The 21,657-nt window shown below is 54.6% G+C and overlaps 1 protein-coding gene across 3 annotated transcripts in view; it reads left to right on the forward strand.

Moving 5' to 3' along the window:
- Positions 1-21,649, forward strand: part of CSNK1G2 (casein kinase 1 gamma 2) — a 108,452-nt gene extending 86,803 nt beyond the window's left edge. For 2 of the 3 annotated variants that reach the window (XM_074978083.1, XM_074978084.1), the window contains 10 exons: positions 4,996-5,036; positions 6,228-6,297; positions 7,648-7,796; positions 8,938-9,172; positions 10,560-10,645; positions 12,142-12,226; positions 12,734-12,882; positions 13,270-13,353; positions 18,196-18,302; positions 19,051-21,649. In XM_074978083.1, coding sequence (XP_074834184.1) covers positions 4,996-5,036; positions 6,228-6,297; positions 7,648-7,796; positions 8,938-9,172; positions 10,560-10,645; positions 12,142-12,226; positions 12,734-12,882; positions 13,270-13,353; positions 18,196-18,302; positions 19,051-19,105 — 1,061 coding nt within the window. In that variant the 3' untranslated portion in view covers positions 19,106-21,649. Of the gene's footprint in view, positions 1-4,995; positions 5,037-6,034; positions 6,113-6,227; positions 6,298-7,647; positions 7,797-8,937; positions 9,173-10,559; positions 10,646-12,141; positions 12,227-12,733; positions 12,883-13,269; positions 13,354-18,195; positions 18,303-19,050 lie in introns of all 3 variants that reach the window. The other variant, XM_074978085.1, reaches the window with a different exon arrangement.
- The last annotated feature ends 8 nt before the right edge of the window (positions 21,650-21,657 follow it).

Below are 21,657 nucleotides of genomic sequence, written 5' to 3' on the forward strand. Positions count from 1 at the left end.
CGAAGTCGCTAACCTCATGAGGGGATCGGAATAGCGCCCTACTTCGACGTTCAACGTCGAAGTAGGGACCGTGTAGACGATCCACGTCCCGCAACGTCGAAATTGCCGGGTCCTCCATGGCAGCCATCAGCTGGGGGGTTGAGAGATGCTCTCTCTCCAGCCCCTGCGGGGCTCTATGGTCACCGTGGGCAGCAGCCCTTAACCCAGGGCTTCTGGCTGCTGCTGCGGCAGCTGGGGATCCATGCTGCAGGCACGGGGTCTGCAACCAGTTGTCGGCTCTGTGTATCTTGTGTTGTTTAGTGCAACTGTGTCTGGGAGGGGCCCTTTAAGGGAGCGGCTTGCTGTTGAGTCTGCCCTGTGACCCTGTCTGCAGCTGTGCCTGGCACCCTTATTTCGATGTGTGCTAGTTTGGCGTGTAGACGTTCCCTCGCAGCGCCTATTTCGATGTGGTGCCGTGCAACGTCGAAGTTGAACATCGACATTGCCAGCCCTGGAGGACGTGTAGACGTTATTCATCGAAATAAGCTATTTCGATGTTGGCTTCACGTGTAGACGTAGCCAAGGTCTGTGAGAGCAAGGGATCATCATCTAGGATAGGTTGTGGATCCTTGATGATGTGTTGAAGACATTTTAGCCATGGTCTGTAGATAATGGCTGGTGGTGCTCTGTTGCTTTCTTTGTTGGGTCTGTCCTGTTGTAGATGGCTGTCCTGGGTACTCTCCTGAGACTGGTCTTATACATAGAGAGCTTCTGCCAATGTGCACAGGCTGAAATTGTGGACAGGCAGCATCATGTCCCCCATTACTGCCATGCACAGTCTCAGAAATACCTCTGACATTATAATCAAAGAGGCAGATGAAGGAGGTGCTGTAGACATTGTGGATAGGTCAGATTATGAACTGGAAGGTGCCAGGCAATTCTCCAGCACTGCATTCTATAAGCCACTATCCTTTGGTCCCAGTGAGGACTCAGTACCAAAAAGAAAATTACCTGAAGAAGCACAGGAACAGCTCTTCACAGACACAACCCCAAAGCTCCAACCAGGACCATTCACTCTGCTATCCAAGACCCACATAAACCTGGAAATCCTGGCCGGCCCATCATGTCAGGCACTAGTGAGATGGACACTCATATCGCTACTATCTGTTTGTTTGTTTTTGCTGAAACAAACTAACACAGCTGCCTCTTAACTCTGTGTAGAATCTTTGTGACTTACCTAAAAAGGCACAATATTGTAACCATAGGAGTGATGAACTGTTAGGCCTATTTATCATGGGTTGTGGAGCATTTTTCTTCACATGCGGTCTGGGTGTAAAGACTGAATTCCTAGTAGGAGAGATGCTTTAGCTCAGCCAGAAGTTATGGACTTGGCTCAGAGCTTATGGGGGCTGGATCTCAGGCTTGCAACATGCAGGAGGAAGTCAGACTAGATTGGTGCTACTCAATCTGTGGCTTGTGCAACCTTCAGGGCTTCCTCCTGGCACCCTGTGAACAGCTGATTCGAGGTGATCCTGGAGTGATGCAGTCCCTGCTCCTCCCCCTCCCTTCCCAAGCACCCAGACAGCTGATTGGAGGAAAAGAGCTAGTTGAGCTCGGAGACCAAGCAAGCTCCAGGAGGGAGACCTCTTTGCCTTGTTGGCACCGCCACAGGGCTGAGGCCACAGGGTGTGTAAATAGCATTGCTGCATGGAATGGTAAAGGTGTGGGTGGAGGAAACAGAATAAACATCATGATGTGATCACCCTACCAGTGGAGTCTGAGCAGTCTTCTGTAACAGCTAACACTTGTGTCTCAGATGAAAGAGCCACTCAGCTAACTGACAGCCAGGCAGTTCAATGCCTGCAATAAATAAGTTAAATTTAGTGTTTGTTGTGCTGGAAAATGATTTGAAAATGTTAGTGTATTTGGGAACACTGTAGTTATCGATTTAATGTGTGTGTTTGGTGTGGTGGTGTGCAGGGCATACAGGAGTTGTGTGTCTCTATTAGTTAACAGGGGAGGGGTGTGTGAAAATTAGGCTCCCAAGTGGAATAGTTGTGAGTATCGCTGAACTAGATGATTGTGTTTGATTCCTTAGACCTCGGAATATAAACGTTACCCTGGCCCACAAGCTGACAAAGGGTTAGTTTATGCTAATGGCTTTTTAACTGGAGTTACCTGGTAACTTGAATTCCTTCTCTCACATTTGTATGTGCTTGTCAGGCATTTATCGTAAACGTGGAATGTAGGAGCCCAGAACAGGCGGTTGTGAAGTGGCCAGGCTGGTTTGTGCTGATGTGATGGGTGACTCATGTTAATTAGTAATCAGTTAACTGGAGTTTAAAAAGCTCTTGGATGTTCCCAGAGAGGAGGAGGCTAGAGGCAGCCCTAGCTTCCCACGGCTGACACCTGCAGGCACTGAGCTCAGTTTGGTAGGACAGGCGCCGACAGGTCCTCCTCCAATATCAGGGAGGCTGTGGCTGGAACCCTGGCCACGATTTTCCCAAGTGACTGGCAGTAGGGGGCCCACTGGAGGTACCTGTCTTCCAAAAGAAGCTGTGTGCTCTCTAGAGGCGAAACCCCTTTCAGGCATTTTCAGATGGACACTTAGAATCACTAGTCACATGGGAAAACCTTGGTCACTGTGAGTCAGTGCATGAATATTGCTCCTCTCTCTTGCCATAGGCCACTGTGAGCCAGAGCAGTGCCAAGGTCAGCGCTGCTCTATTACCTCTATCTAAATAAATATGTCATTTAATAGCTGCTCCTCGGGATCTGACTGTTACTAGCCAGGAGTCTCTTCCTTAGAGTTACAAATAACTGAGCCCACCCTGAGAGGGAGATCTCTGGGTAGCAGGGATTGCTTCCTCCTTGCAATCATTAGGGCCCCAGACACCCCAGCTGGAGTAGGAAGGAGTTAGGTCCTGGCCTGTGTCCTGTGCTCCTGGCCTGAGACCAGGCAAAGCTGGAGGGAAGGAATCTTGTAGCAGGAGAGGAATTTTGCCAACTGGAGGCACAATTCCTTCGGGGACACTGTGACTCTGACCTGTCTGAAGCCAGGGCTGTGCCCTGGCTCAGGCTGCTTTTGAGTGTCCTGGAGATTAGCAGAGCCTGCTAGGCCATTCATGTATGAGCCCCAGACCACGCCGCCATTGCTATAACCCTGACTGGTGCCAAGGCTTGGGAGGAATGTATCTCGACTGCCTGACCCCACCCCATTCAATAAAATCAGAAAATTTTGCCATCAGAACAGTAGCAAATCTAGAACTTGGACTGCGAATGTGCCACCCTTGAAATAAACAAAGGTTCCACTATCAGCCCCAGTTGTGCAGCAGCCCTTTCCCTGCTGTAGGCCAGCAGGCAAGTCTCCCATTGGTTAGCCTTCCATCTCCGAGCACATCGTAAACCATTGCTGGATCACCCTTCCTTCAGTCTTTGAGGGTGTCAACATCATTATCACTTGATATCTACTGATAGAAAGAGCTTTGTAAGAGCTAATTGTTCTCTCTGTTGTGGGTGGGGAAACTGAGGCAATGAGCTGGAGATGTGACTTGCCTGGGAAGAAGTAGTAGGTTACTGCATGGAGCCTGGGAATCCTGTGCTCTAGTTGCTTGGTCACTTGTATTGGATTTATACAACTAAAACAACCCATTTTGTTTCCAGCTCACCGTTGGGCCCATCTACGGGCTCTGTAAGGGTCTTGTATCAATGTGGGGAAACTAGGGTGGTGTACTTGCTGTCTGAGATTACACTGTAGTCCAGATCAACCCTGAAGGCAGCAGTATGGAAACAGCCAGCCCTGGGGTTGAGCCCAGCTTTCTGGTGCCTTGAACCCCCTGCTGCAGACGGGGAACTGCTCCTCTAGGGCACTGTTCCTTTGAGGCATGTGAGAGGAAGAGGAGAGCTGAGGCTCAGTGAAAAATGAAGACATCCCAGCATAGCGGGTATAGACAGACCTCTGGGGGGGTTGTGCTGGCCATCCCCAATGTAAACAGCAACGGTGAATCTTCTGTCATGAGAGCCTTGATGTAAATAAAGGCACTGGGGTGTTCAGAGGAGCTCCCTTCGGCTCTTGGATGTGGTCTCCGCAGAGGCTGCGTGTAAACTTGTGTGACCTACTGCTTAGTGTGTTATATGTCCGCACTGCACAGGGGATGAAGGCCTGTTACAGCACCAGCTACAGTGTCTGGCTTTTTAGCTCCAGCTGCTGAGACTGCTACATTTAGTTTTGGAGGTTCTGGTTCCATACACAGGGGGCTGGCCAAGAGGGAGGCTGTAGTGCTTGAGCCTTCTAAATGGTGCTGTCCCTTGAGGCATCTTGCCCATGGGCTTTATGAGGGCGGACGTCTCAGCTGCTGCTTGTTCTTTGCTGACTGCCCCAGGCAGTGAGTAGTTCTGCAGAACGTAGTGGTTCCTTTGTTACCATGGTGGTGGTGTTGCCTTTCTGGGTATCCTGGGTGGAAACGAAATCACACATAGCCCCATGGGGCTCCAAGCTTGCATGCTGGTGCACTTGCAGCATAGTCTAGGCAGGCTGTCTCCCCAGCAGAGCGTGGTTACTGCTCCTTGATCGTGCAACCTCTGGCAAGTTAATGTCCATAAAATGCAGTTGCCTTCACCCACTTATTGCAGAGATGTGGCCTTGCAGGACTACAGGTCCCAGCATGCGCTGCTTCCATCTCAGAGAACATTGTGGGGCCCTCTCAGTTCCCAGCACCTCACAGGTCACCTGAACAACATGTAGCTTCCAAAGAGCAAGTGCATGAGTGCACTGCTGCCTTGGGGATACAGCGCGGTAGCACTCACTGTCACCAACTGTCCAGAGAAAGCACGTTGTTATGGGCCAAGGGGACAAAGACCTGTCAGTTTCCTTGCCCTTCAGACTACCTGATCCCTGGTGGTGATTTTTAGACTGGAGAGTTTGACTTGCTCCCAGCCAGTTGTGTTTGACACATGGGGGGTGTTTGGGAGTTTTGCTCGCTCAGTGCTCTCTCTCTCTCTCGTATCTTTCTGCAGGAAAGAATCTCTACACGAATGAATATGTTGCGATAAAATTGGTGAGTTTCTCTTTCTTCCCTCTCGTGTGCTGTCCAGAGCAGTTAGGGTTTCTGAGCCCAGCCTTTTGTGAGTTGGTTAAAACAGATCCAGCTAAGCCAGGTACAGTGAGGCTGTGTACAATGTGTTATGTGGTAGCTGAGAACTTTGTACATGCAAAGCATTTCATGCAGTTACCAAGAGGTGAGGTTTGGGTGGGGGAGGCTTGTGGTTCTGAAGCTCAGTGAGTCAGGATCAGCTGGATCATGACAACTCGTAGTGTTGGTCTGTCTACCCCATGTTAGCCACCTTTACAATTGGTACCTATGGGATGAGGTGCACAGAAGGAGCTTTGGAATCCCTGCCTGGGCTCCCGGGTTCCCATCAGTACCTTTCACAAGCACTGCATTTCTTGCCATGACGCATGGCAAACAGCCGCCTTCCACTTAGCCTCCCCTTGCAATGGCCTGGCAGCACAGGGAGCAGGCAGCTTGCTGCTGTTTCCCTTCCTGCAGCCATCTAACACTCTGAGGTGTCTTACAAATCACCTGTGGAAGCTGCATGTCTCGGCTTGGATCAACACTCGCAGTTGGCCTGGATCTGGAGTGCAGGCCAGGATGGGTCAGAGTATGGCCCTAAGTCCATGTACCCCAGAGGTGGCATCAGGGGGCTGATGTGCCGAGAAGAGTGGAGAAACCTCACCTGGCAGAGCCACCACTCAGTGGCAGCAGCAGTGAAGGTGTCCCTTTGTAGCTCAGGTTTGTGAGTGAGTAGGAGGGAGAAGTGGGGATGAAGACCAGGAACAAAGTCTGAGGAGAGAGATCATCATCCACAGCCTGGAGTCTCCATTATTCCATGGCCACTTTGCACTAGCCTGGTCTTTGTGTAACAGGTCTTGTGCTTTCTGGCAAGCCCAGACCCTCAGCTGCATGATTTCCTGCCATATCTGTTTGCCCATGCAGGGAGCTAGGCTCTCTTCCCTTTGTCCTCATTGGTTTTATTTCATTTCCTATAAATTAAGAAAATTGCCCAGTGGATCAGACGTGCACCCTGAGGGTTGGTCTCCAACTTCCTGTAGACCGGACCCCTTCTCTCCTCGGTAACGAACGTTTGGGTGAGCTGTAGAATGTGCCCAGCCATTAGCCTGGCCTGAAGTCAGGGCAGCAACCCTGTCTGGCCCCTCACTTGCTCTCTCTTTCTCTCATTTCCACAAGGAACCAATAAAATCACGAGCCCCACAGTTGCATCTGGAATACCGGTTTTACAAACAGCTCGGTAATGCAGGTAAGGAGCAGCGGGGCCTGCAGGCAGCAGGGAGGGGCACAGCTGGACCAGTAGGACAGGAATGTGGGAGTATGAGCAGCTCTCATGGTAACCATGACTCTGCAGCTTTGCCCTCCACCTACAGCCAAAGCTGCAGAGGCCCATCTGCTTGGGTGACAGAGGCAGGATTTCCAAACACGCCTCGTTGATCCCGTTTGCATTTTCCTTTCTGTGTGAGCGTCAGGGATGTGGCTAAGCTACCTGGGACCACCTAGGTCCCCCTTTTCCCAAAGAACAGGGTGTCCTGTTCCCACAGTGATGGGGTTGGGTGGGAAGTGTCATCCTTCGAAGCCGGACTGACCTTGGCAGCCCTGATGCTGGGGAAGGTGGAAGAGCATGTGTCAGTCTGGAGGTGAATCATTTTGTGTTGAGTGCCAGCAGCCTCTCTTCCTGGTGTGTGGGTGGAGTCTGGTGGCGTTCAGACCCTGTAACTCCCTTTCACCACCCCCCAGCTCCTTCCTGCCAGCACTGGGGGGCTGGATGCAGTTTGGATTGTTGGACGGGGTCATTGGAAAGGGTCACCACCTGCCCCCAAACCAGCCTCAGGAACCCAGTGTATATCTTACCTGGCGCTTCCATCTCCCTGCAACACAGGCTCCAGAAAATGAGCTTTCTCCCCAAGTTCTCCAGCACTGGAATAGAAGAGATTGGTTGGGAGTGGAGAGCTGCAGGCTGGGCCTGAGGGGCATTGCAGAGCCAGGGTGGATGGGGAGCTGGAATAGCTGAGTGCTGCAAGGCAGGAATGGGGTGGATTGCTGCACACATGGCTTCCATCTTTCTGGAGTTTGTCACAGAAACCAGCTTCCCCCAATGTCTCCTGACACCTAGGAGCATAGGGTCAAGTCCTGGTACCCCAGCACGAGGGCCCCTAGCGAGCATCACAGATGCCTGTGCAGCAGCCCTGCATAGGCAAACCCTCACCTGGGTCTCCTCACTCGGCACCCTCCCCCCCCGCCACCCCATCGAGCTTGAGCCCCTTGGGCAGGTGGGAGCATGGGGAGTGATGCAGCAGAGCTGTTGTGGGGATACAAAGAAGGAGCAATCTCCCCCTTGGTAACAGTTCCCAATTAATGTCCTGCTTTGGGAGGAGGAGAAGTGCCTGTTGCCATGGTAACCCCTGTCCTTGGCTGTAATTCCAGTAGTGTCTGCACCTCCCTGGTACTGGATTACCCAGCAGTGTCAACACTCCAGTTTCCCCCAACCCACTGCATTTGGTTTGAGATGCCGCCTGGCTGGGGCCGCCTGCAGGCAGGGATTTTCCCATCACTGCTGCAGCTGGGTGCTGACTCCCTGCCACTCTCGTTCTCACAGAAGGAATTCCTCAGGTTTACTACTTTGGGCCCTGTGGGAAGTACAATGCCATGGTGCTGGAGCTGCTGGGACCCAGCTTGGAAGACCTGTTTGACCTGTGTGATCGGACCTTCACGCTCAAGACTGTCCTGATGATAGCGATACAGTTGGTAAGTGCCTCTCCCCACCACACACCTGGGAAGCATGGCCCCCCTTGCCATCGAATCCTCAGTGACCACTCCATGCCCAGCAAGACCCTATCACAAGGGGCTTAGGCAGGGGGAGTGGGATGGAGGTGAAAGCACCCAGTGTAGAACATTCTGATGGGGGGAGGGGGCACTATCTGGGTTTGGCATGTGACTTCCTAGCAGGAGATCAGCTGGCTGCATGTTCGCCACCAAACTGAATGGCTCTGGAGGGAGGGAAGGCTGAGGGATCAGAGAGCAGGAGGGAGTTCTTAGGAGCCGGCTGGGGAGTCCACGCCTCAGAAAGCCTTCCCTCTCGTTGGCTGGCTGTGCTGAATTGGAGGCAGGGTAGCCTAGTGTGGCACTCACTGCACTGAGACTCGGGGGGCCTGGGTTTTATTCCTGGCTCTGCCCTGGTCAGTTGGGTGACCATGGAGAAGTCTCTTTGTTCTGTGCTGTGTGCAAAGCAGGTTAATCGTACTTAGATTCGTATTGTTCAAAAATCCCAGGTGGTGGCAGAAGCCTGCAGCAAACCCAGGCTCAGAACCCATGTGGCTGACAGACCCAGTCTAGCTCTTTGTGGGGCTTTACAGCATCCAGCCTACATTGCTTCATGGGGTAGCCTGGGACTCAGGGGAACCATTGTCCTGGTAGGCTGCAGCTGGGACTGGTTTAGGCACAGTAGGCTCAGCGTGTGGCCTTTTGGTAAGCTGCCAGCGTGTCCCAGGGATCACTGAGACGCTGTACTGAGGCCACGCTCTTATCTACACCTTTCATTGCCAGATCCCAAAGCACTTCCCAGTGTGTGTGTTTATCCCCTGGCACTGGGCAGCAGGGCGGGGCTGTGCAGTGGGGAACAGAGGCACACAGATGCTCAAATCAGGTTGCTTAGGAATGCTGTAGGAGAGCAGAGAGTTCGGCTTGTGCCCTGCCTGTCCTTTCTCCCTTGGAGTAGAGTGGGTAGGTGGAGATCCAACAGGCCTGGTCTGCTAGCAAAGCAGGTGGCTGCTGTCTTGAGCCCTTACCTCACACAGAGAGCAGAATGGGGTCCAGGGAGGCTGGGCATAGTCTGTGGCAGTGGAGAAGCCTCCGGTGGCCTCACACTGACACCAGCCCCTCCCCCCAGATCACACGGATGGAATACGTTCACACCAAAAGCCTGATCTACAGAGACGTCAAGCCAGAGAACTTTCTGGTGGGGCGGCCGGGCAGCAAGCGTCAGCACACCATCCACATCATCGACTTTGGCCTGGCCAAGGAGTACATCGACCCTGAGACCAAAAAACACATCCCCTACCGAGAGCACAAGAGTCTGACGGGGACGGCACGATACATGAGCATCAACACGCACCTCGGAAAAGGTACCACCTCTGTCCTGTGTTGGCATTGCTGGGGGGCAATGAGGCAAGGCCATGACTCCAGCCCACCAGGGAGTCATGAATGGGCTCTCTGCTGGGTGAGGATGGCTGAAGATAAGCACAGGAGTTGGGGCATTCGGATTCCAGAGTTCTGTTTCCAGTTCACTGTCTGACTACAAGCGTGTCACAGAAGCCTGTTCCTGGCTGCACAGATTAATGGCCATATCCAGCCTTATTGTCTACCTGGTAGCATGCGAGGTGATTAAATGGCAGCTGGTGTTAGTGTGACACACTGGCTGTGGCTGTGGGCAGGAGGGAGCTCCTCCCAGGTGTGTTTGTGTTTGGCTGTCAGAGCCCCTGAAACCACACTTCTCCCATACCCCACCTGCTGGCTGGGGCAGTGGAGCTGCACTGAGAAAAGCAGGGCTCTGCTCCTCCCCTGAGCCGCCCAGGGCAGGCTGGCAAACCAAAGCCCAGGCTATTCTCTCGGGAGGTGGAATCTGACCTGGAGGCTGCGTCTGTTTGAAGTAGGAAGTGGGAGAGGCCGTGGACACTGGGAAACAGAACCCATGAACACTGGCCGGCAGCCTCTGTGAAGAGTGGAGAAATGGCCACTTGGCAGAGGCAATCTTCTCTCCAGCCCCATGTATCCCCAGCTCTGTGCGGAGGAGCAGCTGGAGGTGATGCAGGCCTATAGGAGCACCTGTCCTGCTCCACTGGGCTCTTGTCTTGGCCAGCAGCTGCCCTGGGAACATTCCCGGCCCCTGCATCTCATGGAGGTGCCTGTGAGAGATGCCTGCTGCTAGGGCAACATTGGCTTCTAAGAGCAAGTTACCTCACTGAGAAGCCATGGGGGCACCCAGGGCCAGCTAGGGCGCTGCAGCTGCCTGGCCTGGAGCATTGCCCTGGGAAGCACTACCACTAGTGAGCTGTGCTCTGCTGGGCCCTGCCCCACCTCAGACCAGCACTGCCCTGGGCAGGAGTGGGGATGCGTTGCTGCAGGGCCACATGGTACCATGGCCTTGCCAGGGCAGGAGAGCCCACAAGGTGCTCAGGCTGCTAGTGCTCACTTCATTTATGCCGATGACAGACACCCATTAACACCATGTGCCCCAGTCCAGCTGCCTCTAGGGCCTTTCTCCAGGGCCCTCAGGGGAATGAGCTCCCCAGAGCCCGGGTCTTGGTCCCCACAGCAGCCCAGATGCAGCAGTAAACGGAGCTCTTCAGAATGCAAAATCCCATTGGTTCAGCTTTGCATTGTCTGGGCTTTGCTTATTCCGGTGAGCTGCTGTGTGGTATGCTCGGATGGTGGTGCTGGGGCAGGGTGTGGGGCGGCTCTGCCCGTCAAGGACTCTGCACATGGCACTTACAATTTCTCTCTTTTGCCCAGAGCAAAGTCGCAGGGATGACCTGGAAGCACTTGGGCACATGTTCATGTACTTCCTCCGTGGCAGCCTCCCCTGGCAAGGGCTCAAGGTGAGTACGCCGGGGAGCTGAGAGCCACAAGGGGGCACTAAGCATCTGCAGAAGCCAGACTGGCCAGAATCCCACCCTGGCCTTGTGAGGGCAGAGGGAGCAAAGTTAACAGGGGCACTGGCAGCATCCCACACCTGTTTGCATGGGTGCCCTTGTTCAGGCCCATGTGCCTGGCTGACTGTGTGTTTCAGGTGGATTTAAATGGCAAAATTGTGAGTAATCATCTCTCCTACCCTCAGAAATGGAACCAAAACAAAAAGGATCTGGATAGAGCTGTCCAGAGGGGCTGTCAACCCCAGTCCACACCAGTGGCTGGCCTCATGGACAGCAGGGCCCCAGTGCTGCCAGTGGGGCCAGCAGGCTCCTCATGCGGGTGTTTGCAGGGTCAGAACCCAGCGCTTCCCAGACTTGCTCCATCCATCAGTCACCAGACAGCTTAGTGCTGAGGTTCCAGCCCCAGCTCCAAGGTGCCTGAAGTCTGCACTGAATAATCTTTTGTATGGAAATTTCCAGCTGTGTAGGAATTTCTGCAGGGGGCTTGTGGGAGGGGACCTGGTGCATGGGGAGAGGGGTAGCTCAGTGGTTTGAGCATTGGCCTGCTAAACCCAGGGTTGTGAGCTCAATCCTTGAGGAGGCCATTTAGGGGTTGGGGCCAATGGATGTCAGGGATGGTGCTTGGTCCTGCCAAGAGGGCAGGGGATTGGACTAGATGACCTCCCAAGGTCCCTTCCAGTTCTAGGAGATGTGTATGGGAGACTTGGTCAGGAGGCTTGTAAGCTCTTGCCACTGGCTGCTCCACCGGGGTGAGATGGGGGCTAAGACAGGCTGGCTGGGGCTTGGGAGTTTCTGTTGCTGTCTGGCTGGGGCTTGGACCTGCTGCTTGCTTGCCCTTTCCCTGGGGGCCAGACAGACCAAGTCTTTCCTGCAGGGGGAACAGAGGCATGGCAGTGCCGGTGCTTCCCAGAGAGGTGGCTGTAGTGCTGCGCAGCTTGTTAGATGTATTTCTCTGATGAATCCCACTTGAGCTGCTGTTGCCGCCAGTGGGGCCAGTGCAAATGGTGGCTTCCAGTCCACCCACCAGCTGGACCTGGGGTCTGTCGGACTGCTGCACACAGTTCCAGAGAGGCCCTGGTAACAAGTCAGGTGCTACTGCTTACGGTCCACCCTGGGGCCTGGTGAGGTCTACACAGCTTTGTCTCTGGGAGCCCAGCTCTGGCCGTCCCTGAGGGCCACCAGCCAGGCTTCTCCTGCCACATGGTAGCCAGGAGATGAGTGTGCCCCCTTCTCAAGCTAGTATCTCTGATGCTTCAGGCAGGAGTGTCCTGCTGTGGAGTCAATGGCTCAGTGGGAGAACCAGGGTTGGTCAGAGCTACCGTGGGAGGGGACCCTCAGAATCAGCTCCTGAACCCGAGTTTAGGATGTCGGTTAGGCCATCCAGGCATGTGTGGCACCTGTCCCCTGTATCCTGCAGATCTCTGACCTGCGTTCCCTTTCAGGCTGACACGCTAAAGGAGCGGTATCAGAAGATCGGAGACACCAAAAGAGCCACCCCTGTCGAAGTCCTGTGCGAGAACTTCCCAGGTAAGGACGATGCCTGAGTTGGGAGAGCAGAGAGAAGCTGACATTGTCACCTGCATTAAATAGGCCTGAAGGCCAGAAGCTGGTATGGGAAACTGAGGCACAGGGCAGGGGGAAGGATTTGCCAAAGGACACCCTGCAGGTGAGTGGAAGAGTTGGGATTAGAACCCAGATCTCCTGAGTTCCAGTCTAGAGTGCTACCTGGTAGGTAGCATTACTACCTGTGCAGCTTGGCCACTACCACCTCTGCGCCTCCTGTCCCGTTCCTGACCGGTGGGCTTGCAGGACTTCTGCGCACCTCTGTCAGCAATCGTGGGGATGGAGTGTGGTGGAAACTCTCCCCAAGTCTGTTCCCTGCAGGTGTCTCAGAGCTGCCTTTGTAGTTCTTCCTGAGGCCCTTCTCCCTCCGTGGGTGTTGCCCTGCTGCCCAATTCCTCTCAGGGTGGTGCCTCCCCCAGCCCGGGTCCACCACGGCTCACAAACCACACTGAGCCTGCCCTGCCTCTACAGAAGAGATGGCAACCTACCTGCGCTATGTGCGGCGGCTGGATTTCTTCGAGAAGCCGGATTATGACTACCTACGCAAGCTCTTCACGGACCTCTTTGACCGCAGTGGCTATGTCTTCGACTACGAGTATGACTGGGCTGGGAAGCCACTAGTAAGTGCACTGAATGGAGGTGGGGTGCAGGGGCTGGGGCTGCTTCAGGCTTGGGGCACATGAAAGCAGCAGGCAGGGAGTGGCTGGGTGTGAATACAGCTGCTTAGGTCCCCCAGCTCCCCTCCATTCTCCTGTTCATCCCTTTCCGCCACTTGGTCCCATGCGCTGTCCCTGCCTCCCCAGTGCACATCCCTCATCTCCCTCCATCCTCCTGTTCATCCCTTTCCGCTGCTCGGTCCCATCCCACCCGAGCACCGCAGGAGTGTTTGCTGTTCTCTCACACCATGAGCCACAGTCCCACTGACTTTGCCTGGGCCCTTGACAGCCCAGGGAGTATAGTCTCTATGGGGCCTTTCTTGATTTTCCTCCTGGTGTCTTGATCTGCAGCCAACTCCAATTGGCACAATCCACAGCGACGTCCAGGTGCAGCCTCCGAACAGAGACAAAGCACAGCCACACGCCAAACACCAGGTGAGCCGCCCGCCTGCCCCCAACAACGCTGGCCAGGCCAGGTCCCAGCAGCTTGGATTGGTGAAGCAGAGCAAAGTGCAGGCAGAACTGGCTAGTCCCTATGGGAAGCGGAGTGGTGCAGAGATCATTAGCCACTCCTGTGGGGCCTGCGAGGCTGCTAGGCCGGTATCTCCACTGGCTGATCCCTTTCTCAATGGCTGGAGGGAAGGGGGCTGATGTGGAAGCGAGGGAGGGATCAGAAAGCCCTTAGGAGGGATATGGAGGAATCCACAAAAGTACAGGCCCATGGCAGGGGCAGGTCTGTAGGGTCACTTGTCCCCGAGGCCATTGCAGGGAAGGTTGAGCTGGCTCATGGGAGGGCGGGCTGCTGTGGGAGGCCAAGGCCCAGCAGGTGCCATTGGGCTTGGACAGCCAGGTGGTATCGTGTGCATCATGGAGGCCTTGACACTGACTGTTAAGCCCAGCCTATGGGCGAGTCTGGCTTGCTGTTGGTGGGCCAGCAGGCCAGGCTCAAAACCTCCTGGCAGGGTCTGCCCCCTGTGCTGGTGTTGCTTGGCCTAGTCCAGTTCCTTGAGCCGCATCCTGACAGCTGTGACTTCTAGGACAGGCTCCCATCTGAGGTTCTGGCCCTAGCACTTGCGCAGGGCGTTAGGGCAACAATGGAAAGACAGGCAGTGAGCCCAGCGGCAGTGAGCTCAGCAGCCCTGAGCTGGCTCCGAGGCTGCATCCACTGAGTCCTAGATCCCCTTGTGGGGCAGCCAGGATTGCTGGTGCTGCCTGCCACTCTGAAGTCGGCTGGGCAGTCTGGCTCTGTTGTCTTCCCCAGAGGCCCTTGCTCAACTCGGTTAGACCAGCCCTTTGGAGAGGGGCTGTGCTGGCTGGCTGGCCGATTGTAAGTCTCCATGCCGCCCCGTGAGGGGGCTGCAGGTGATGTGGTCTTAGCAGGCACTGCAGCCTGGTGGAGACCCAGCCACTGTGGCTCACTCGCCAGGGAGGAGTGGCATGTATGAAGACAGGTCAGGTTGGGGAGGTGCTGCTGGGCTGAGCTGGAATCCATTCAATGGAGCCAAACTGTGTTGCTGGCAGGAGAACAGCCAGCAGCAGCTCCCCCTAGGAACAAGGAATGCACTTTGCCAAGGCTGTTCTCCCCAGGTGCCAGTCCTGGCTGTATAGGGGCTGGGGTGGGAAGAATCGAGCCTAGCTTCACAGCTAGGAAAGCAGGGCAGAGTCCCTGATAACTGGCCGCCTGCTGTGTTGCCCCAGAACACAGGACAGCCACAGAAACCCCTGGAGCAGTGTGGAGCTTGGAGGGACTGGGCTGAGCTCCCAGGAATCTGCTCTTGTGACTTGTTCTCTCACCCACAAGTGTCCTGGCAAAGGGAGCATGTTCCAGGCAATGCTGCACATGCAGGACTTAGTTTAACAATTACTCACCCCAAGTATGCTGAGACCAGCAGGCTTCACCCTGGCACTGGAGAGAACTGGGCTCCCTTCACCTTCATTTGCAAAGAAATCCTCTCAAAGTCTGGTCCCCAGGAGCCAAGTGGGATGGGCAGAGCAGTGGTGGGACCTCCATTCACCACCACATTGCCCAAATGACACTGAGTTTGGCTTTTGGACCTAGTGCTGACAGCAGAACCAGGTGGGTGCAGCAGCCCAGGGCCACTGTTTCACGGAGAGGGAATGTTCTCCAAGAGTCCTGTCTCATTTCCTAGTTTCAGTCATCCATGGGACCTTCTCAGTCTGCAGTGGGCCAGACTGGTAATGGCCCCCCGTGGAAGGCTGCCTGGAGTACAGGCTCTTGATGGAACCAGCAGCCCAGTGGAAGCCCACTCAGGCTCTGGTACACAGGAGGTGCCGCTGTACCTAGATCTTCACTGTATATAGGTTCCTAATATTCACCCAGTTTACTCTAGGCCCTGGTCTTTCCTTAATCCTCTGGCTTTAAACACTTAAGGGATGGGATGATAGCTCCATGGCTTCGATTTCCGTCTGCAAAATCAAATATCAACTGACATCTGCTCTCGCAAATGCAGATCATCTCTCCAGGAGCACAGCGCTCCCTCTCCCAAATGCCACCTCTTGGCATTAGCCAAAGCAGAGGGCAGCATCCCAGGGCTCTGGTCTTTTGGGACTAGTACACCAGAGACTCTGAGGGACCGCTCCAGGTTATGGAGGGAAGGGGGTGCGTGCACATGGAAAGCTGTGAGTAAGGCCCAAATCCAATCACCAGACCAGCAGCTGCTCTGGGTCCTTGCCTGGTCTCTCTGCTGGCTTTGCACTGGGGCCCACACTGGTTTATTTGACTTCCTAACACTCTAGTGTTGCTCTGTTCATATTTTTGCTTTTGCATGTCTTATCTTCTTAATTCCTCTCCCCCACCCCCACCCTCGTCTCCATCTCCGTCTTTGTTTTCTGTCCTGCCCCTCACTAGCAGGCGCCCAAGGGGAACGAGTTGTGGGACCCTCATGCTAGTCAGCAGCCTGCCAAGGAACCGCTAGGAACTCACCTCGTGACCAGCAGGCTGGGGGGTTCTGTGCAGGTACATGCAGTGTGCCGCGGGGGAGCGGAATGGGGACAGGGCAGAGAGAACAGCATGGCCCACAAGCCTGGGCTGCAGGGGTTGATTTGTGTTTATCCACGGGACCGTTGGTTACCATCTGTGGACGTGGAATCCCTGATTGTCACTTCAGTCAATCCTCCAGTTCTGCTTTCTGGTGCTCAGGCACACGCTTCCTTCTTCTGCTTCCGCTTCCAGCCTCCAGTGAGTGAGCTTGAGGCTACATCAGCTCCTCAAATCTGCAGGCCAGGCTTCATCTTACCTGGTAGTCTTCCTCCTCCCCTGCTCTGTGACCCTTGCAGACTGCCCCCGATGTGTGTCTCCATGCTAGAGAGTAGGATGACTACTTGTAGGTGCCTTGTGGTGACAGAGAAAAATTCCCAGGCTTAGCTGGGCCCCAGCCCACATGCTGGGCCTCGGTGGATGTCACCCTCTGTCCATGTAATTCTTTCTCATACGTCACTAGTCCCCGTGCTCCTCTGTCTCTCCTCACGCGATTTGCTCCTGGGGCAGAACTCACCCAGCTCTCCCAAGCCCAGGAGCTGGGTGTGCCACCTGGCTCCTGCTCCTATCCCTGGCTTCTGTGGCGTGGAGAAGGGACACCTGTCTTGTTACCCGCTATTCTTGCTGCACCGCTCTGCCTCCCTGCCGTGGTGATAGCTGCTCCCTGCTGTGTGGCGGGGTTGCTCCATGGCAGTGTAGCCACACAGTCTTGTCTGGGGCTTGTCTTCCCTGCTCCAACTAAAGTGATAGCTCCACCAGGGGCACTTCTGACGCCAGTGAGCTGGCCCCAGTGAGGTGGAGCTGGTGCAGTGGGCGTCACCCCTGGCTGCAGTGATGGTCATTCTGTGGTGTTCGTGTGTGACCTGGCTGCTCTTCCCCCAGCAGTGCTCACCTGACTGGGCAGAGCTGCAGAGACAGCACAGCCTGGGTCCCTGCGGCTGGGTGGGAGCTTGCAAAGTGCCACTTGCCCCAGGGCTGGGTTAGGCTGATTAGGCCACAATTCAAGTACTAGCCCTGGACATCAGCCAGGTGACCTGGTCTGGCCTGGAGGCAGTGTAAGGAAGTGGGGCACGACTCGGCTGAAAGTGCTGGCCAGTCCCTTCCTGTTATCTGTTAGGTTCTGTGCCCCAAAAGCACCAACATGCCCCCATCCAGGTGAAAGCAGAAGCGATCCTGCTACAGGGAGAGTGACTCCCTGGAGATTATAGAGGGGAACAAACCCTGCTGGGAAGCAGCTTCTAGTTTCAATTCTGTAGTACTGCAGAGCGCAGGCCCAGTACCTGCAGCATGTGAGAGCTTGGCTCTGCAGGGTTGTGGCTGTTGGTGACATTGCTTTGGGCTGTCTGCAGTGTGTTAGCCGCTGCAGGGCGAAGAGCCAACACCGAGAGTGACAATGACCAGCTGGCCAGCCAGGGTATGGAGCCCATCCACATTGCATGGGCCCAAGAGGGCCAGCCTGTCAGACAGGGGCATCAGAGCATTTTAATATCTCAGAGCTCCAGGCCGCCCCAGAGGCTTTTCCTCCCCACCCTTGTTTTTACTGCTAGGTGACAAGCGGGGCAGGGGGGCAGCTGGAAGAAAAGTAGAACCCCTGCCTCTCCCTGCACTGCTGCTCCCCCAGCTGGGACAGGCATGGCTGCAGAGCGAGAGGCTCACTGGCTCACCATTGACAGGCAGTTTCCAAGGCTCACCAGTGTTTTCTCTGATTGTACAGGAGCGGGGTTTGAGAATGCCACAGCAATGAAATCTAGGCCTGTCTCAGGCATGGCATGGCAGGCACTGCTGCCCAGCCCTCAGGCAACCCTGCAGCTGCCACAAAGCACCAGTTAGTCTCCACTGGCCGTATGAACTCATGCAGTGGCAGCAAGTCCTTTCAGGCTCAGGTCTGGCCCCTCTTGTTAGTTCAGCACCTGTGAGACTCCTTGCCCAGGGCAGATACGAGCCACCCCAGGCAAAGCAGTCTCAGTACTGGCCTTTCCCTGTCCCCAGGACTGCTGGGGTGTTGATCACCTCTGCAGCTGGGCACTCTGAGGAAGTGAGCCTGTCTTGCACTGTAGCAGTATATCTACAGGGCTGGTGCTTGGACTTGTGGCCTGCAGTACATAATGCAGCTTGGTGGGAGGGCTGGGTTGGGCACAGGGCTATCCCCATTGCCCAGATCAGTGCAGGGATTCCATGGCAGCTGGGGCCAGGCTTGCAGACAGTCTGCTCTCTTCTCCCCGCCCCCGCTGCATTGCTGGCACACAGCCAGGCTCTGACAGGCCAACTTTGCCTCCCAGGTGATGAGTTCCACCAATGGTGAACTGAACACAGATGATCCGACTGCAGGACATTCGAACGCCCCCATCACGGCGCCTGCTGAGGTGGAGGTAGCAGATGATACTAAGTAAGACCCCGACTGAACTTTCCAGTTGCTTTATTTCTTGGGAGGGTTTTGGCAGCTGCTTCGCCGCCCCCCCAGGGTGGACTGATGGGGGGGTGGGTTAGGGTGTGTTGCTCGCATCCTGCCCAGGGTGGAGACCAGAGGGACCAAGTTATGATGCAGTACAGCTGCTCTGCCTCATATCACAAGGTGGTGCCCATGAGCCATGACTTGTCTGTTTTGACTCCGCAGGGTGCACTGTGCAAAGAGAGACCCTGGGGTTCAGCCTGTGTTGCCACTCAATCCTGGCCTGGATGAGCACACTGGCTCATGCAATGCCTGCTCCCTAGCATTGCGTGTGGGGGCTCATCTGTTTCCTAAGGGCTGTGATCTTTCGAGTGCTCCACTTCCAGGATCCAGTGACCAGAGTCTGAGAGAGACAGGGGAATCCAGCTCACTTCTTGCTGGTCTTCAGGACTGTAGGACTTGATAGCTGGGTTGAGACTATGATCCACCCTGTCCAGTATCCACTTTCTGACAGTGGCCAGTACCAGCTGCTTCAGGGGAGGGGGTGAGGCACCTTCCCAGCAGTAGACATGACTCACGTTCAGGCTGCCCCAGGTGGTTCAATATCCCCCCCCCAAAAGCTGTTTTGAACTGTCACGGTTCACAAAAGTCTGTCCCTTCTGGGCTGTGGAGAAATCCACTGTTGGCCTTAGGAAGGCCAGGAGCAGATCAGGAGCTATAACAGCCTCCCTGTCTTTCTCCACAGGTGCTGCTGTTTCTTCAAGAGAAGGAAGAGGAAAACCATCCAGCGCCACAAGTGATCTGTCAGGGACCGCGCGGATCAGTGTGTGCAGCTTCGCCTCCAACGCTGGCCATGGATGGGTCTAGAATCTGGACCAGATTGGCAAGACCTTCCCTCCCTCTGGTTCTGATGGGGTGAGGGGAGAGCCATTGGGACGTCATTGCCTGGCCCTACAGGTGTGGATGGGGAGCAGGGGAGGGAAGTTCCCAACCTACTTTACTTCTCCTCCACCACCACCACCACCCCATCCACCTAGCGGTCATTTACTCAAACCAAGTCCAACTTCGCTGGCGCTCCCAGGCCTGGCTGGCATGCAGTCCACAGAGAGCATTAAGCTATTTAAAAAGGAAACCAACCAACTAAACCCATGCCGTGAATTTCTTTTGATTCTACTCAATAGTTTGAAAACGGGGATCAACTCTACAGACTCAAAACGCTGTCGTAAGAGAAGCTGAAGACAATTTCAAGAGTGGTGGGCTATGGAGACTTTATTTTCCCCTCTGTTGCTTCTTTGTCTCTGACATTAATTTAAGTCTCGGTGCAAAATGCTGAGTTGTCAGTCTTCGACCTTCATCTTTTTAGTGTTACAAAACTCTGCTTTTCTTTTAAAGATTGTGTTTTCCCTGGAAGCTCCCCTCCCCCATTTGGTTAAATCTGTTTCCTTGCGGTGGCGATCAAGTGCTGTGTTAGCAGAGTCTCTGGTACGGGGAGGAACGGGTGAGGGACTCGTTTACACTTTCGTTTTACGATGCACTTTTGCTAGCAATACAAGCGATGTTTGGTCTTGAAATTAACAGTTTAGTAATTAACTGGGGAAAGTGAGGGAGGGGAGGGGAGCCAAACTTAGGGTCTCAGGAGTGGCTGGGAGCTTCCCAGAGCCATGCCCGCAGCCCTTTGAAATGGGCAACTTACCAAGACCAAAGGGAAACTTGAGGGGCTGCTGAACAGTAAGGTAGAAAAAGGATGTCTTAATAGTCCTTGCACTGAGCTGTGGAGGGGGTGGTGCATGGTGGAACCCAGGACTGCTGAGGCTTTTATTATTGAGTACAGGGGCATAGCGCAGTCTGGGCGTATGTTTGCTGTCCTCATTTTATGGGAAGTTACTTCACTGGACTCTTTGAAAAAGACTTTTCTGTTGCCCAGGCCTCCTCCCATGAACCCCCTGCAGCTGCCGACAGTCTGATCAGGGACCTCGGGGGAGGACAGGGCCCCTCCCTGAACAAACCAAAACCAAACCAGTGCAGACAGGAAGCTGTGTGCATGGTTGCTGGGGAGAAGGTCAAACTCTTAAGGCATCCGCTTCGCCCAAGACAAGGGCAGCGCAGCACAGGCCCAGCTGTGTAGCTTGCTGGGAAGCAGGCTCCACTGGAGTAGAAGGGAAGGGCTGGAGGCAGCTTTTGACAGTAGAAACCCACCTCCCTGCCCCTTGCCCAGCGAGCTGTGAGCTTGGCAGACTCAAATCATCCAGCAAGCAGAAGCCCAGGCCTTCCTCCTTAGCTGATCTAATGGGGCAGTTCTTAGATATGAGGTTGAAAACTCCCCTGCCCCTCACCCACTGCCACCACCCTTCTTCCTTAACCAGCCACAGGAACCAACCTTAATTCAGTGTGAAACAACTGAGAATGTGCCTGCAGTTGTGCATATTTATCACAGCAACATCATTTGACTTCGGGGTTGTTTTTTTCAGGGTGGGGAAATAACATGGGGGAGGGTAATTGCCTTGTATTTAATGTTTGAGCTATAGGAAACTGGAAGCTACTTTGAGGTTGTGTGGGAGGGAGTCGTGTCTGAGACTACATCAGCGCCCTTGTGGGAAGTAACCACTGCCATCCTTTGTCCTGGCAAAGGGAGAGGGTGTGGGAGGTCCTCAGACATCCACTTGTGCTGGGTCTATCCTGCTGTACCCCCTGTAGTGTCCTTGGCTTGGAGTGGGGGGCAGCTGTGCTGATTCACGAGCCAGCCTAGGCTGTCAAATGTAGACTCGTGCTTGCTGGGGCTAGGATGACATACCCATTTAAGGGGCAGGGGAACACAGTGTTGTTTTCAGGTTAGGGCCCATGGAGTCTGGCACATACTGCACCTGTACATGCTGCAAGAGCAGCTTAGTCACTCTTCAAGCCAAATTCCTTTCCTTTTAATCACACCTGAATGCTTAACGGACTTATGCTAGTGGAGGTGGCTTCCTCCTTCCCAGGCTGGACTGTCTGTGTCCATTTCAAGCTTCTGGGGGCTCTGCAATCAGATGCTGCCTCATTCTTCTGGGCTGGAGTTGCACTTTAACACCAGTGCCTCTGTTATGCTGACAGGAGTCAAGGTGTGGGGTGCAGGGGAGACAGCTGCAACTGCCAGTTCCACAAGGGCTGCACAGCCAGCTGCTAGGGAGCACTCTATTCCTGACAACTCACTGAATTCCACCACGGCAGAACCTTTGTATGGTATTGCGTTATGTGCAATGTTTGACCTTTTTTCCCCAAACAATGCAAACAAAACCGCCTTAAATCTTCACTGGAATGGTACTTCCAGTCCCCGCAGGTGTAAAATAAAAGTATGTCTATGAGTGGGAGCATGAGT

The sequence above is a fragment of the Carettochelys insculpta genome, chromosome 27 (assembly GCF_033958435.1).
Source record: "Carettochelys insculpta isolate YL-2023 chromosome 27, ASM3395843v1, whole genome shotgun sequence".
Lineage (NCBI taxonomy): Eukaryota > Metazoa > Chordata > Testudines > Carettochelyidae > Carettochelys > Carettochelys insculpta.